Source organism: Nelumbo nucifera, chromosome 7 (assembly GCF_055504915.1).
Source record: "Nelumbo nucifera cultivar China Antique chromosome 7, China Antique-T2T, whole genome shotgun sequence".
Lineage (NCBI taxonomy): Eukaryota > Viridiplantae > Streptophyta > Magnoliopsida > Proteales > Nelumbonaceae > Nelumbo > Nelumbo nucifera.
In genome coordinates, this window is record NC_142655.1 from 35,560,383 (window position 1) to 35,578,366 (window position 17,984).

General features: G+C 45.4%; 1 protein-coding gene across 1 annotated transcript; it reads right to left on the bottom strand.

Moving 5' to 3' along the window:
- Positions 1–6,582: 6,582 nt before the first annotated feature.
- Positions 6,583–17,421, bottom strand: LOC148790357 (uncharacterized). Its single transcript, XM_088892272.1, has 9 exons — positions 17,053–17,421; positions 16,842–16,971; positions 16,711–16,790; positions 16,410–16,605; positions 15,064–15,311; positions 14,879–14,958; positions 14,425–14,560; positions 13,951–14,280; positions 6,583–6,945 (listed from the first exon to the last, which is right to left on the bottom strand). The coding sequence occupies exons 1-9, from the start codon at positions 17,419–17,421 to the stop codon at positions 6,583–6,585; spliced, it is 1,932 nt and encodes a 643-aa protein (XP_088748398.1).
- Between the last annotated feature and the right edge of the window lie 563 nt (positions 17,422–17,984).

Sequence of the window (17,984 nt, forward strand, 5' to 3'; positions counted from 1 at the left end):
GAGATGGAGCATAAAATGCACTCACATCTAGAAATGAAAGCAAGTGTGAGATGGAGCATAAAATGCACTCACATCTTGAAAAGAAGGCAAGGGTGAGATGGAGCATAAAATGCACTCACCCTAGAACCCCAACCCCATTCTCACCTTCAGACCCTAGGAATTCACACTAAGTGGTGGAGATGTGATACATAGCAAGCTTATGGCAATAAGCACACCTTGTTTTGATTCAAATAAAAGTAATTGCATCTGGCTGAATTGGTTTGTTAAAAGCAATGAGCACCCGTGCAGTCCAAGGAGTTTCAGCCCTGGAAGGCTTGTTTCCTTGACTATCAATTTAACTTGGGACCATGAGGAATGATGATTTGCGATCACTCTTGGACAAGAAAAAGGGGAGAAAGAGATGAAAAGGGAAAGGTTATCAAGACTAGACTGAAACATGCATTGGACCAGGCCTCGTGGAGAGAAAAAGAAGAGAGATTCATTAGTTAGGTTCTCCTGTTTTGCTTGAATTTTGCCTTGCCCGAGGACGGGCAAAGTTTAAGTGTGGGGGGATTTGATGAGACTTAGAAGAACCTTATTTTGTCCCCTTAATTTTATCCTTTTACACTACTTTAGCACTTAAATGCACTCATAAGCAGCTAAGCTTCTTTTTCTGGTTCAAGGGGGGAGGTTCGATTGTGTCATTGTGAGGTTCTGTAGTTAATTTATTTTCTTGCTTTTTAATTCAAGTATTCATTGATTCTTGTGCATATTTTTATTGGATGTTGATGTTAATTAGTTTGACAAACTGAATTAATGTTGATTTTCCTACTGCTATCCATGATTTCAGTGATCCGTAATTGTCACGAATAATGATGCAAGTAGCAATTAGGTTGATATCTTTTTGGGTCAATTGTTCGTGACAGCCTTTGACCAATGTTTTAACATGATTCAATCTAAGGAATCGATGGAACAAGATTCAGTAATTGCAGCTATCTCAATTATTGTTATTTTGGTTTAACTGTTTTCACAAATCTTAATGCTATCACTGTTTAACATGGAACGCTATCGTACCCAGTTGAGTGGTGATAAGTGTTGATCGAATGCTGGGTTTGGTCAACTGAATTAGGAAAATACAAGGTTTATTATGGCTATCCTAATAAATCTAAGGTTAAATGCTTGAATTGCGAGAATGCTGAAGTGCACCTAGGATCGATGGTCAATCGATTCAACCCAAAACCCTTGAACCAGAATTCGGTAAGACTGATTTTCTCTTATTTGTTTAGTTTGTTATTCTTTTAATTTTAGTTATTTAATTTTCCCACACAATTACTTTACCCATTCGGCTAAGAGATTATTGATTTGCTCCCTGTGGGATTCGACCTAGAACCACTTTTACTGCAAATATTTTATTGTGGGACTAGTACTAATTTTGAGGGCTCCGATAACCCGTCAGCCACCCCGTCTGAGGGGGAATCCCAATGAGAGAAATAAAAGTCTGTATTGCAGTTTTCACAAAGACCACGGTCATAGTACCGAGAGTTGTAAAAACCTCCGCGACGAGATAGAGGAGCTCATCCGTCGTGGATATTTGATAAACATTGTACAAAATAATAATAATAACAATAGTAATAGAACAGGTCGGTAAGGGAAGCATAGCAAAGATGCTCCCGAATCCAGCAGTAGGCCGGCCAAACAACCGCAGAGGCAGCCTCCAGAGGAGAGGCCAGTTCGGGGGACCATCCACATGATAGTGAGAGGTTCGATCGTTGTGGGTTGCACCTCAGCAGCAGCTCGGACGTCAGTTCGTGAGGCCACCCGGGAAGAGCAGAACCCCCCAAAGCGACCGAAGACAGAAGATCCAATTTTCTTCATAGAAGACAATGCGCGAGGAGTCCACAATCCCCATGATGATGCACTCATGATAAAGCTAAGAATCAACGACTTTGAGGTCAGGCACGTACTCGTGGACTCAAGCAGCTCAGCCGATATCCTCTTCAAAGCTATGTTTGACCAGCTTCAGTTGCAGAGAAGCGATCTGAGAACTACGGACACCCCCTTAGTGGGCTTCAGCGGAGAGAAAGTCCGCCCCCTCGGGAAAATAACAGTACCTGTAGAGATCGGCACATGGCCTTGTGTGGTCAGATTCGAACACAACTTCCTGGTGGTAGCGACCCCCTCTCCCTACAATGCCATAATAGGTCGACTGATCACCCATGTCCTACGGGTAGTGGTCTCCACTTACCACTTGGCTATGAAGTTCCCAACAGACTTCGGTGTGGGAGTAGCGCGAGGCGACCAGCTCGAGTCCCGCAAGTGCTACGTTGCCGCCCTAAAAGGGAAAACCAAGGTGGCCGATGACCTCGAACTGGAATGACCCACGGAGCAAGGTGAAGAGCGAGCCGCGCCCACGAAAGAAACAGTCACGACCCCGACCTCAACAGCAGACCCAGCTCGGACGCTTCAGATCGGCACTTCCGTCCAGGAGCCCCTACGATCCGAATTGGTAAGTTTTTTACTTCAAAATTTATATATTTTTGCATGGTCCGTGACAGAAATGCCCGGTATAGACCCCGAACTCATAACTCACAAGCTGAACACTGATCCTGTAGTTAGGCCCATTAGACAGAAGAAAAGCAACCTAGCCCCGGAACGGTGGAAAGCGGTCGACGAGGAAGTCGAGAAGCTCATCGCAGCGGACTTCATAAGAGAAGTTCAATACCCGAGCTGGGTAGCCAACCCTGTCCTGGTAAAGAAGGCCAACGGCAAGTGGCGCATGTGCGTCGACTACACCGACCTGAACCGGGCTTGCCCGAAAGACTGCTTCCCGCTCTCCAAAATCGACCGTTTGGTGGACGCGACCACGGGGCATGAGTTGCTAAGTTTCTTGGACGCCTATTCGGGCTATAATCAGATCAAGATGGACCCGGCAGACGAAGAAAAGACTGCGTTCATCACGGAGTTCGGCCTATACTGTTACAAGATTATGCCCTTCAGGTTGAAAAACACAAGGGCAACCTTTCAAAGGCTTGTAAATAAATTGTTTGCGCCATTAATCGACAGAAAAGTAGAATGCTATGTAGACAACATGGTCATCAAAACCCAATTCTCACATGAATTAATACAAGACTTGCATTCTGTTTTTGAAATTTTGCGTAAGTTTAACATGAGATTGAATCCAAACAAGTGTGTGTTCAGGGTGACCTCGGGTAAATTCCTAGGATACATCGTTAACCGGTGCAGCATTGAAGCCAACCCGGATAAGGTTAAGGCCATCTTAGATATGAGACCACCTCGTAAGTTGAAGGAGGTTCAGAGGTTGAATGGCCGCATAGCCGCCCTGAGCCGCTTCATGTCCAAATCGGCGGACCGCTGTTTGCCATTTTTTAAGGCAATTAAGAGCAAAGGGTTTGAGTGGACCCGAGACTGTCAACTCGCATTTGACGAGCTCAAGAAATACCTCGCTAGTGTGCCGATCTTAACCCGGCCCGAGGAGGGTGACATTTTAGAACTGTACCTCTCGGCGAGCGACGAAGTGGTCAGTTCGGTACTAATAAAGGAAGTAGATCGGGTCCAACAACCCATCTATTATGTTAGTAAAGTATTGCAGGGAGCAGAGATGAGATACCCGCAGATAGAAAAGCTAGCATACGCACTGGTAATTGCAGCTCGGAAGCTCCGCCCGTACTTCCAGGCTCACACTGTTATCATTCTCACTAACAAACCCTTGAGGCAAGTCTTACTGAAGCCCGAGGTCTCTGGTAGGTTAACGAAGTGGGCTGTTGAGATCAGCGAGTACGACCTCCAGTACAAGCCGCGAACTGCCATTAAGGCCCAAGGCTTAGCAGATTTCATCGCTGAGTGCACATTCAGCTCTGAAGCCCCCAGGCCGGTTGAGCATGAGGCTCCCAATTCAGGTGAGCCCAAAGCTCCCAGGCCGATCGAGTCCGAGCCCCGTGAGGTAGTAACCTGTGTGGCATCTCTCCTAGTTCGGCCAAGCCCGAGCTGGGATGAGGAGCCCTGGATCCTTCACGTAGATGGCTCCTCAAACCAGCAGGGCAGCGTAGCCGGAATAGTTCTGCACGGCCCAAGTGGCATGAAACTGGAGTACGCGCTACACTTCGAGTTCGCGGCATCTAACAATGAAGCGGAATACGAGGCATTGATAGCTGGACTAGCTCAAGCCAGAGAAGTAAAAGCCAAGCACATCGTTATCTGCAGCGAATCCCAGCTTGTGGTCAACCAGGTTATCGGCGAGTACGAAGCTTGCGAGCCAACCATGATCGCCTACTTAGCTAGAGTCAGAGGGGCCCTACTCAAGTTCCAATCACACTTTATCAGACAAATCCCTAGGTCAGAGAACATTGAGGCCGATGCCCTGTCCAGGCTAGCCAGCACCAGCGACATCACCATGAGAACCGTGTACATAGAGAACCTGCCTCAGCCTAGCATTCTCAGGGGGGCAGAGGAGGTCGCTCCTGTCGTTCAAGCAAAGCCGAGCTGAATTGACCCGCTCGCGAGCTTCTTGCTACACGGGACCCTCCCTGTAGACCGCAATGCAGCTAGAAGGGTGCGGCGCCAGACAACCAAATATGTCATGATAGACGAACAACTATATTGGAGATCTTACACACTCCCCTACTTACGTTGCTTGCAACCCACCGAAGACAAGCTCGTACTCCGCAACACCCATGAGGGTCTATGCAGTGGGCACTTGGGGGGCAGGGCCCCCGCCCAAAAGGCACTCCGACAAGGGTATTATTGGCCAACAATGAAGGCAGACGCTATTGAGCTCGTCAGAAAATGTGACAAATGCCCAAAGACATGCCAATATTCACCACCAACCCGCTGCCAACCTCAAGTATCTCACCAGCCCGTGGCCCTTTGCGCAGTGGGACATCGATCTACTCGGGCCATTCCCGCCAGCAACGGGTGGAAGAAAGTTCTTAGTAGTGGCAGTGGACTATTTTACCAAGTGGGTAGAAGCCGAGCCCCTCGTGACGATCACAGCCCGAAATGTCCAAAACTTCTTTTGGAAGAACATCGTGCGATGTTTCGGATTACCTCGGGTGTTGATCTCCGACAATGGCAAGCAGTTCGAGGACATCAAATTTCAAGACTGGTGCCGAGACATGGGGATCCAACAGAATTTTACTTCAGTCGCGCACCCTCAAGCAAATGGTCAGGCAAAAGTCACTAACAGAGCCATCCTCCGCGGATTAAAGGCACGGCTGGACCGAGCTAAAGGATTGTGGGCACCACGGAGAAGACCGCCACGGGAGAAACACCCTACAATCTCACCTACAGCTCCGAAGCAGTGATCCCCGCAGAGATCAAAGTACCTACGTTGCACCTAGAAACATATAGTGATCAAACAAACGAAGATGAGCTACGTACCAACCTCGACCTACTCGACGAAGTAAGAGACCTCGCGTACATTAGGACCGCAGCCTATCAGCAAAGAGTAGCTCAGTACTATAACGCCAAGGTCAAGAGGCGAAACCTCCGCATTGGCGACCTGGCCCTTCGTAAAGTTATGGTGCTTGAGCCCGGTACTGGCAAGCTCGGGTCCAACTGGGAAGGTCCTTACCGAGTGAAACGAGTGCTCGGGGAAGGAACATACAAGCTCGAGACCCTCGAAGGTAAACAAATACCTCGGGCATGGAATATTGTCAACCTAAGACAATATTATCTGTAAAGAATCGAGTAGGCCACGAGCCACTCCCTAAGCCTAAGGGCCAGAATACCGAGCTAACATGACCTCGGCACATAAGACCCAGCCGTTTCTTCGGCACAGGCGAAAGTAAGGGTAAAACCCAAGAGCGGACTACGGGTCCCTCCCTAAGCCTAAGCCCCAGCTGCCACTTCGGCATGGCAAACTGACAAAAACCTGGTTATCTCTAACCCTTAAGGGAAAGACAGCTCGGGTATGAACCCTACGGTGCCTATACCCTTGCTGTTCTCACTCAGCTCGGAAACCCGAGAGTCCGGGGTAACCCGCACGACCCGAAGTAACACAACTTCACTTAGTTACACTTAGCGCCAGCTCGGTGGCTTGACAGCTCGGGTTACCTATACATTAAATTGACCAGCTTGAAGTCCACTCACACTTAGAACTATTTTCGCAATCAGAGATACTCGAAAGAAACTGTATTTCATTAAAAAGAGAGTTCAGGTACAAGAGTTTTTACCCGAGCTCAAAGGCTCAGGATAGTACATTCGCAGTTCAGAAAGGGAAAAGATTAAGTTACAAATATAAAGGGAAAACTACTTCGGGGGCTCAACGCCTCTATCAGGGAGCCCCTCGGAGACAGTGTCTGGACCGGCATCCTCTGCTCCATCTTTGGGACCTTCATCCTCAGAATCGGGGTCGTCTTTTGACTGACGCACGATGTCGTCAGTAATCCGCGAAGTAGTAATGGCACTCGTGTCTAGCTCGGGGTAGAGGTGCCTGATCAGCCACCGACTGAGCTTGAAGCCCTTACGGTAGGCCTTCGTGATCACATCGTCGAATCTCGAAGAGTTGACGTAGTCAATGATGGCCTGGGCCTTGGCCTCCTCGAGAGCACCCTCAAAGATTGCAATCTTCTCCCTTATGTCCTCCTAGAGGTACCCCACTTCATGCTCCAGTTTCCCCTTCGCGTCTTTGAGGTCTTGTACCTCGAGCCTCAGAGCATCCTGCTCAGCCTTGAGGCTACTCATCTCGAGCCCTAAGGCCTCCTGACCGACCTTGAGACCGTTCACTTCAGCCCTCAACTTGTCTTTATCTCGAGCCAGCTCCCCCTTCTCTGACATTAACACCTCGACAAAACTCTTTTGAGCCAAGGCATCACTCTCCAAGCGGTGAACCTGACAACGAGCTGCCCTCAACTCAGTATGGGCTGCGCGAGACGATTTCTCAGCCTCTAGAGCCTGCCTCAAATGTCGATCTGATTGGAGGGTCAAGGCACGAATGGCGGAGTTCACCTACAAAAAGGAGAACCAGTTAAGAGGGAGACCACCAAAAAAAAAAAAGGAAAAGGAAAAAACGAGGGGGACTCACCACCATAGTATGAGTGGTGGCTCGGGCGCCGAGCTGACCAGGAGTGAGTTCGGCCCACTCGCTGACCTCCCCCGAGTATGCAACCAGCTTACTCTTCTTCAGGCTACACTGGGGGTTCAGGACGGTTTGGCTCCCCTGACCCTCTGAGCTGGAAGCCGTCATCTCCACATCGTGAGTGGAACTCTCAGAGGTCTCGGCAGTAGCGTCAGCAGGGTGAGCCCAAGCAGCAGCAGCGTTGGCCTCGGCAACGCTTTCTCTGGCAAGTCGGGTGGGCTTGGCAACAGGCTCGGTGGGCTTAACGGCAGGTTCCGCCGTCACCTCGGGCCCCTTAGGCACAACCCCCTCTTCCAAGTCTATGACGGGCGCGGCTGCCAATGCGCGCCTTCTTCGCCATGCGCTTCTTCCTCTTCATCTGGTGGAAGAGCTTCTGGTTGTCTATCTTTTCCACCTCCATGGGACCTGCGGTGAAATACGACATCAGTAACCCGAAGCTAATATATGAGCAAAAAAGCCGAAGTGAAAAAAAAAACACCTACCCAGACTCAAGCCCGCCCGGACGAGCTTCTCCTCAGAAGTGAAGTCTTTATAATGCAACCCGAGCTTTGCCAGTGACTGGAGCTCCTTCTTGGTCTTCCCGTCCAGGATGACACTAGGGTCTTGAACGGCTATCCTCCAATCGGTGGGAAAGGGCCACCTGTGCTGCTCCGAACTACGAAGTAGTCCCGCTTCCAAGCTGGGACTTTACTCGGGAGCTTGTGCATGAGTTTAAAACCCGAGCGGGGGGACAGGTAGTAAGACCGCCTATGCCCGGGGAGAGCGCCCGAAGCGCTCTTCTTTATAGCCAAGATCGTACTAAGAACATCTAAATCTATGGAAAGGGAACGATTAAAGGGTTCAGGGTAATGTTAAAGTGTACCAACACCTCAACAATTAAAGGGTGAAGTGGAAGACTGAGCCCGGCTATCAGTTGCTCCCTGAAGATCACGATCTCATTGGAACCGTGCTCCCATGGGAAGTTGCCGGTGGGAAGCCTATATGAGTACTCGGCAGGGAGGCGGAACCTCTGTATGAGGTCCTGAAGCCTCTCCGAGGTCATTATGGAGGGCCCGAACTGATCTGGTTGCCAACCTCGATGGGAGGTAGACGCCAGATGACCCGAAGCCACCCATACTTCGGATGGCTGGGTAGCAAAGGGGACATCCCGAGCCGAGGTACCTACCTCGGGCTCATCGATGAGACTGTCTACACTAGATGACATATCGGACTAATAGAAAGAAGCGAACTAGAAGGGAAAAGGGAGCTCGGGAGGACTCACCGAGGAAACGCAACCGGACTGGAAGAACAGAACAAACTGGAGGACCCGAGCTAAGAAACCCCTGGCGCGAGCTCAAACGCTAACGATGAAAGCTTTGTGGCGAAGAAAATGGCCAGGGGACCCCCTATTTATATCCGCAACTGCGGGTTCTTCGAGGCGAAAACGATTTAGCGCGTTTTTTACGTCCGCGAAGTCTGAGTCGCGTGAAGTCCGCACGTAACCCGGACATGACTCAAATCCCTTTTTGGTCAAGCCAGGCACTAGACTGGTACGGCTGGATGGAACGCGCGACAACGCAGCACAAAACACTGACGCCAAATCCACCCAGCGCATCATGACCTCCCCGAGTTGGGTCACCGCCGCCAGCGCAGGGAGTGGAGGGCAATTGATGGAGGGAGATTTGGCCCGACCTCATAGCTCAGGTACACGTAGGCGTGACCTAGCTCAAACAGTGACTCGGCATGACAGCACAATGGACGTAAGCACAACTCGGTGGGAAGGTCCCACCGAGTTCAACACGGCAACTCAGCAGGTAAACTACTCGCCGAAAGCTGCCTCGCCCGCACCTCCTCCCCGGGGTTAAGGCACTTCGGGGGGTCCCGAGTTTGGGGCACCCTAACCCCTTTTGAGACCCGAGCTCCTCCCAATGGACCTCGGGCCACTCCCACGCAAGAACGCACTGATTCTTCTTCGGACGCCCCGAGGCACAAAGACCTTGGGTCGGCTAGCTCGGCACAACCGGCTGTAGGCAGCCCGTCACTCAAAGGACAGCCCAGCTCAGGGAAATTCACAGGAGAACAGCTCGGTATACCATAGGAGGGCTTTCTGCCCGACCGCTGTACCCGACAAACCTGCGAATTGCAGGCATGTCCCCTCGCCGCGCTTGCCACCTTTAGAAAGGCGTCCCACACCTGACAAACACGTACCCTGCATGACGGCCCCGCGCGTGCCACCTCAGTCCTACCTGTAACGGCTGTGGCAGACTGACAGTGGTGGTTATACCTGCCCTGTCAGAAGTCAGAGGGCCTGGAGCAATGGAATTCAGCTATAAGGAGCTTATCCTCAAGGAACAAGGTATCTGGAATAGCTAGCGCAACCTGCACTCTTAGTGTTCACTCTCTTCTAGCTTCTTGCACACAGTACTAACTTAAGCATCAGAGCATTCCCGCTGAGAAACCCCCCGGGAGTTCTTCCTCCTTCTTCTCGTTTCAGGTACATCTCAGGAGCCACGCGAGCGCCAGCTAGGAGTGACCGGATTGTGCTACATCACTTCTTATGTTGGGGAACCAATAAACCTCATTCTCTTTAGTCTTTCCCACTCTCACAAGAGATATTCTCTATCACCATACTAATAAGTAACAACAATGGATTATGAACAAAGATTAAAGAACACAAAAATAAAATAAATGAGTCTACGCAGAAAATAAAATCAAGGAGCCCATTCTCTTCAATCTCGCTGGTGTTGTGCCATGTCCAACCAGAAGGCCTTTCATTTCCTTTGTCCCCCTTCGTCACGAGAACTCATTGAATTATGTTTGGACGTATAGGCAACGGATATAGATTTCCTTGTAGGGAGGAATTGCCAAATTAGAGAAAAAAGAATCATTTGCAATCCATCCAAGATAGAGAAAAGGCATAGAGATTTGAGTGTGTGTCAAACTATCACCTAAGATGGGGAAGGTGCAGATGCTTGAACATTTTTTGTTTTTCTTCATTTTATATATTTTGTCAATTGAAAATCTAAAAAACCAAAAGGAACCAAACATGACATCTAATAAGTTTGCTTAGGTGAATCCAATGACAGTAAAGGAATTATCCATCATGTGAGATGTCTCCATAAACATGAACATAATGGTTCTTGATGAGGGTAGATTTGGCCCTCCACTGACATCATGACACATGGCGACAATTTGCCTAGGTGACAATTTGCCTTAGCCAAAATGGGGTCCTTGCTGGTGACCTGCCTCTGTCGCCTACCTAGCGACCTACTTCTATTGCCGACCTGGTGACCTACTTCTATTGCCAACCTGGCAACCTGCCTCTACCGCCGACCAGGCAACCTACTTTTGCTGCCGACCTAGTGACCTGGCGATCTACCCCTATTGCCGACCTGGCAACCTACCTCTCTAGAAGCTTGCCAGTTGTCTCTGAACCTTTCAGGATCACAACGCGTAACTGTAGGCCTTATCCTCATCCCACCCAAATCGGAGGGAAACGACAAGACTTATTATTTGGCACATTATCCTCCTTCCAAAGCAGAACGGACCCCTACATCGTGGGCTGAGGATTCCAGGAGTGTTTCGCGAGACCCATGGCAGCCCAATTATATAAGGGCATCAACCCCTGAGACCCAAGTAAATGTGCAATTTTAGTTCTCGTAGCTCTCCAGCTCTCTCACATTTAACTATCTTAAAATCTATGATTCACTAACTTAACCATCAAAGTGCCCACCCCGAGTAAATTAACCCGGACACTCTGACATTGTTTCCTTGTAGGTCGCATCAGAGCCACCTCTCTAGCTCGTCACCATTCATCTAGACATCAGAGCCACTTCTTCAGCTCCTCACCATTCGGCTAGGCATCAAAGTCACCATTCAGCTCATCACCATTCAACTAGACATCAGAGCCACTTCTTCAGCTCATCACCATTCGGCTAGGCATCAGAGTCACCATTCAACTAGACATCAGAGCCACTTCTTCAGCTCGTCACCACTCAGTTAGGCATCAGAGTCACCTCTCTAGCTCGTCACCATTCAGCTAGGCATCAGAGCCACCTCTCCAATTCATCACCATTTGGCTAGGCATCTAAGCCATCTTCTAGGTAGGAACCATTCAGTTAAGCATCATAACCACATTCCAGGTAGGGATTATTCAGCCAGGCATCCGAGTCACCTGCCAGCTGAGAGCTACCAAAATGTGCATCATCAATTTTATTGAATGAAAGCATTGACATGTTATTAGGTCCACATTTTTTGTTTATCGGCATCCTCCTCTCTCCCCAAATCCTTCAAAGCTGAAGTAGTAGAGGCAACAGTTTGTCTTATTAACCAGTTACCAACACCAAGGCTAGGTAATCTCTCCCCTTGTGAGAAGTTGTTTGGTCAAGTTCTATATTATTCTATTCTACGTAGTTTTGGTTGTGTTTGTTATCCTTTGATTCAACCCTACAACAAACATAAGATGGACTATCATTCCACTACTTGTATATTTGTTCAATATAGTTCCAAGCATAAAGGGTCGATATCGTTGTTTTAATCTAGATACATCTCAAGAGATTATTGCCCATCATGTTGTCTTTGATGAACACCAATTTCCAAGCATTTCACAGAACTCAGCAACACCTATTTCTATACGGGATGAAGTCGTTGTATTACCACCAGTTTTAGAGGTGGTTTCTTCACAGTAAATGTCACCTCCTTCTCATAATTATGCTAATCCAGCCTTACCACATGCTATTAACTCTATTCCAATTGATTTCTCTACATCCTCTACTCATGATCCTAGCTCTTCTGATGCTTCTCAACAGGTTCCTATACAACATACAAGGCTGGTACAAGAGATTCTTGATGCTACCCTATAGTTCCTCCACTGGCTAAACAGACTCACTCCATGCATGATTACTTAATCAATGACCTCTTGCTCTCGTTATCCTATACTAGCAGCTCTCTTAACTGATAGCAATCCCGGTGAAGACGAGCCTTCCTCATACTATCAAGCTGCTAAATCACCTCATTGGTATTCGGCTATGGCCTCCGAATTTCATGCCCTCATCCAAAATGGCATGTGGCAACTGGTTCCCTACACACTATGAATGTTGTAGGTTGGAAATGGGTTTACAAAATCAAGAGGAAACATTATGGTTTGATTTAGGGGTATACAGATAGTTTAGTTGCCCAAGGTTTTTCATAGATTCTTGGTATTGACTTTAATGATACCGGCCGCTATTCATACAATTCTTTCTCTTGCTACTTCATGTGGCTAGGATATCAAACAACTGGATGTGCATAATGCTTTCTTGAATGGTTTTGTTACTAAAAACATATATATGTGTCAACCACATGGTTTTGATGATCAATATTATCCTCATTACATTTGCAAATTGCATAAAACTCTCTATAGGATTCAGCAGGCCCCATGAGCATGATTCTCTAGATTGAGTGGTCGTTTGCACAAACTTGGTTTCCAGAGTTAACAATGTGATCCTTCACTCTTTATCTATCACAAGTCTAATATTTATCTCTACATTTTAGTCGATATTGATGATATTATTATTATTGATTCTTTTGCTTCACATATTTCTTAACTTATCACAAAATTGTCTCATAGTTTTTTTTAAGGATCCTGGCCCTCTTCATTACTTGGCGTAGAAGCTAATCATGACCTCACTAGCTTATTCCACTCTCAACAATGATTCTTAATCTCTTGTATAAGATCAATCTATTAGCTTCAAAGCCACTATTTTCTACAAGGGCGTCTAGTTCTCGGCTATCCAAATTTCAAGGAGAGCCTATCTCTGATCCTACACAATAATGCATTATTGTTGGTGCATTGTAGTAAGTCACTTTGACTAGGCCAGATGCCACTTTTACTGTTAATAAAACATGTCAATTTCTTTAGATTCTGATTGATGAACATTGGTTAGTTGTCAAACAAATTCTTCATTATCTTAAGGGTATTCTTGATTATGGACTCTTTCTTATGCACTCTCCTCTAGTTCTCTTATGGCCTATTCTAATATTGGTTGGGCTGGCTGCCCTGATGACCGACGTTCTACTAGTGGTTGTGGAATTTTTGTTGACTCTCACTTTATCTCTAGAAGTGCTAAGAAGCAACCTACTATTGCTCGTTCCAACACGGAGGCCATATTTTGGTCCTTGGCTCACACCACTACTGAATTACTTTGGTTGTAGTCTCTTCTACATGATCTAAGGGTTTCTCCATCTTCTCCTCTAACTCTCTACTGTGATAATGACAATGCCACATATCTTGCTACTCATCCAATTGTTCATGCTCATACCAAACACATTGATGTAGACTTTCAATTTTTTATATATTTAATTCTCCAAAAATCTCTTATTAGGAAATATATTCCTACTAAGGATCAAATTGCATATGTGTTTAGAAAACCCCTCTCTTCTCATCGGTTTGATTACATGAGGTCCTAGCTAGCTAGCTTCATGTGCTTCCAGCCTATTTTCGTTTGAGGGGTGTATTGAGGAAAGTTATGGATTGATAAACATAAAGAACGAAACTCCAACATTGGCAATTTCCAAGAAAGAAAGCTCTCTAAGTTTGAAAATCTCCAAGAGAGGCAACTCTTAGTTTAGGAAATGTTGTGAATAGGCAATTGCCTTATTATTTTCTTTCCATGTGTGATAGAACAAGAATTGGAAGAAATTGATGTCTTTACAACTGAGAAAATAGTATATATATATACAGCCTTGTAGATACTAAAATAGGAAGAAAATCTAATTCCTACAATCAAGCTATTCCTAATTGGGCTAATACTCCATAATTATAGCCTATAATTTCGTAACCTATAATCTCGTAACACTCCCCCTCAAGATGGAGCATAGATGTCAATCATGCCAAGCTTGTTACAAATATAAGAAACCCGAGCTCCATTAAGAGCTTTTGTAAGGATATCTCCTAATAGCTCTCCAGTCTTCACATATGCTGTAGAGATCAATTTTTGTTGAATTTTCTCACGAATGAAATGATAGTCTATCTCAATATGTTTAGTTCGTTCATGAAAAACTGGATTCAAAGCAATATGAATCACAGCTTGATTATCGCACCATAGCTTCGTTGGAACTGAGACTTTAAGACCAACCTCAGTTAAGAGTTGAGAAACCCACATAACCTCACACGAAGCTTGTGCCATTGCTCTATACTCAGATTCTGCACTAGATCGCGACACCACATTTTGCTTCTTACTCTTCCACTAAACTAGATTACCACCAACAAAAACACAATAGCCAGTAGTGGACCTTCAATCAATCTTGGAACTCACCCAGTCCGCATCAGAAAAACACTCAATATTATTGTGACCATGATGCACTGTAGGAGATGACATAAATTGACTTACAATACTAACTGAGTAAGCAATGTCAGGACGAGTCACTATGAAATAGTTCAACTTTCCAACTAATCTTCTATATCGTTTACGATCATCAAAAGCATCTCCATCCTTTGTGAATTGCTGGTTATGAAGCATTGGAGTACTGCATGGTTTGACTCCCAATTTCCCGGTTTCTGTTAACAGGTCCAAAACATACTTCCTCAATCCCCAAGAAGTACTTTAGGTGTCCCAAATCTTTAGTATTGAACTAGCTCTGCAAGAAGGATTTCAAGGATGAGATTCCTTGCGTGTCACTCCCAGTGATAACAATATCATCTACATATACAATAAGTAGAATGATGCCAAATGTGGACTGCTTATAGAAAACAGTATGGTCAGATTTGCTCTTCCTCATCCCAAACCTCTCTATTGCATGACGAAGTTTCCAAACCAAGCTCGAGGACTCTGTTTTAGTCCATACAGCGATTTTTGAAGACGACAAACTTTCCCAGACTCCCCCTGAGCAACAAACCCAGGTGGTTGCTCCATATAAATCTCCTCCTAGAGATCTCCATGCAGGAAAGAATTTTTAATATCAAGCTGGTAAAGTGGCCAATCATATGTAGCTGCCAGAGAAATAAATAATCGAACTGAAGTCAATTTTGCCACAGGGGAGAAAGTATCAGAATAGTCCACTTCATATGTCCGTGCATAGCCTTTGGCCACCAAGCGAGCCACTGATCCATCAGAATTAAATTTGACTGCAAAGACCCACTTGCATCCAACCGCTTTCTTGCCAGCAGGTAAATCGACCAGATCCCAAGTACCATTCTCAGTCAAGGCATTCATTTCCTCAAGCATGGCATCACGCCACCCAGGATGGGATAAGGCCTGGTGAATAGATTTGGGAATCCCTACAGAATCAAGAGAGGCAACAAACGAACAAGAAGTAGAGGACAAACGATCATAGGTAACATAAGAGAAAATTGGATAAGTACACTGATGTTTACCTTTCCGAAGAGCAATAGGTAGATCAATGTCACTAGGCATTGAATCCGATGACGAAGAAGAGACCGGTGTCGGACTTGTTATAGGAGGATTAGGTCATCGAGAATATACTTGACTAATAGGTGGTTTTGGTTGAGAAGGTGGTGGTGGTGGTATTGGAACAACACTAGAGTCTGGACCGGTGATATGAGTAGATCATCATTCTCTTGTGGACACATAGGTGTAGATGGAGCGGTAAAGAAAGGAAGATGTTCATGGAGTATAACATCAGCTGACACAAGATACCTGTTCAAGAGAGGAGAAAAACACCTATACCCTTTTTGGAGATGAGAGTATCCCAAGAAGACACATTTTAATGACTTGGGGTCCAATTTGGAAACCTGCAGACAAACATCACGAACAAAACAAGAACATCCAAAGATACGAGGTTCAATAGGAAACACAGATTTATTAGGAAACAATCTTATAAGGAATATAATCATTTAGAACAGTGGAGGGCATGTGATTAATCAAAAAACATGTTGTAGAAACAACATCAGCCCAAAGCTGTTTAGGAACATGTGTTTGAAATAAAAGAGCCCTGGCAGTTTCAAGAAGATGTCTATTTTTTCTCTCAGCCACTCCATTTTGAGATGGAGTATCAACACAAGATGATTGATGGAGTATTCCATTCTGAGCCATGTAGGTCTGAAAGGAATCAGAGAAATATTCTTTGGCATTATCACTTCGCAATGTTTGTACAGACACATCAAACTGGGTTTTTATTTCAGCACAAAAAGTTTTAAAATGTAAAAGCAACTTAGAACAAGATTTCATTAAATAAAGCCAAGTCAAACGAGAAAAATCATCCGCAAAGGTAACAAAATATCGAAATCCAGTCTTAGACATAATGGGACAGGGTCACCAAACATCTGAATGTACTAACTCAAAAGCATGACTAGCCCTTTTATTAACTCGAGAAACAGACGATAGATGATGATGTTTTGCAAACTGACAAGACTCACAATCTACAGAAGATACATCATGAAACTGAGGACATAACTTCTTTAACAAAGGTAAAGATGGATGCCCCAACCGACAATGAGCTTCAAAAGGAGATAAAGTACTGGAACAAGCAATGGTCTGGGGTTCCTGGGTATCCAAAATGTACAGATCTCCTGATTCTCGTCCTTTACCAATAGTCTTCTTCGTCATAAGATCCTGAAATAGACAATGATCAGGAAAGAATGAGATACAACAGTTAAGAGTACGAGTGAGTTTTCTAATAGATACCAAATTAAAAGAAAATTTTGGTAAACTCAATACGGATGACAAAGAAAGTGTTGGTGTGGGATTGATAGTGCTAGAACCAAGGACAGAAGAAATAGAACCATCTGCTAAGGTGACTGAAGAAGGAAAAGTGTGTGATTGGAAAGTGGAAAAGAGACTAGGAATACCTGTCATATAATCTGTTGCACCAGAATCAATGACCCACTGAGAGGAAGAAGAAGGAAGACATGTATTGGTTTTACTTAACTCAGCAAGCGCAGTGATGGACTGAGAGAAGTTCTTTAATGCCTCTTGATACTAGGTAAATTTCGCATACTCATCTTCAGAAATTGTAATGGTCTTATCTGACGATGGATGAGGAGCATCACTCGTAGTTACAACATGAACTGACTGAGACCCAGAAGACTTCTGGTTTTTCTTTAGCAATTTCAGGCAAGTCCTTTTAGTGTGACCTGGTTCATGATAATAGTAGCAAACTACTCCCCCTGTGTCCCGAGTTCCAGCATTCCGACCACTATTATTGCCACCTCTACAACTATTCTGAGAACGAGACCGGCCAGTTGATCCACTATTCTGACTGACAAGTGCACTAGGTTGTTGTACAGGTGAGGTATGGGAACTAGTATTTGTACGAAGGATCCTAGTAAAGACCTCCTTTAAAGAGGTAATCTCAGGATTAGACAGAATCTGTGACTTAGCACCATCAAATTGAGGATTAAGGCCAGCCAGAAAACTCATAATAGCCATCTATTCACATTGAGTCTGCTGAACTTTGATATCAGTACTGAAAGGTTACAAGGCGTTCAATTCCTCATAAGTGCGTTTGAAATTCATGAAATAGGTCTGAAGAGACTGATCCTGTTGTTCAACCCGGTAGAATGCCTTGCAAACATAAAAAATACGGGAAATATTTTCTTTACCAGAGAACAGAAAAGCCAAATATTCCATTAGTTCTTTTACAAACTCACAGGGAGAGACATGACCGACGTACTCATTTTCAATAGAATTACGGATTTGCAAAAACAATTGAGCATCAACTCTTAGCCATTCAGTACGAGTCTCATCAGTAGGAGGGTCCTTAGTTAGATGGTTGTCCTTAGAGATACTCCGTAAATACAAACGAACTGTCTTACTCCAATCTAAATAATTAGTTCTATTTAGTTTTGTTCAGTGATTTTAGACAGAATGGGAATAACACTAGGCATAGCCAAGTTTTTCTGTTCAACTGCCATCATAAACACAAGAAAATAGACTTTTGACAACCAGCAAAACCAATAAAACACACTTAAACAGAATCGGTAGTAGATGCA

Bases quoted from the DNA above. Each gene is read 5' to 3' on its own strand.
- LOC148790357 (XM_088892272.1), bottom strand. From the start codon at position 17,421: ATGGCTATTATGAGTTTTCTGGCTGGCCTTAATCCTCAATTTGATGGT. The intron at 14,561-14,878 runs GTATGGACTAAA...CAAACCATGCAG, and splicing joins TGTCGTCTTCAAAAATCGCT to TACTCCAATGCTTCATAACC. The intron at 14,281-14,424 runs GTAAGTCAATTT...AATCTAGTTTAG, and splicing joins TTGCTTACTCAGTTAGTATT to TGGAAGAGTAAGAAGCAAAA.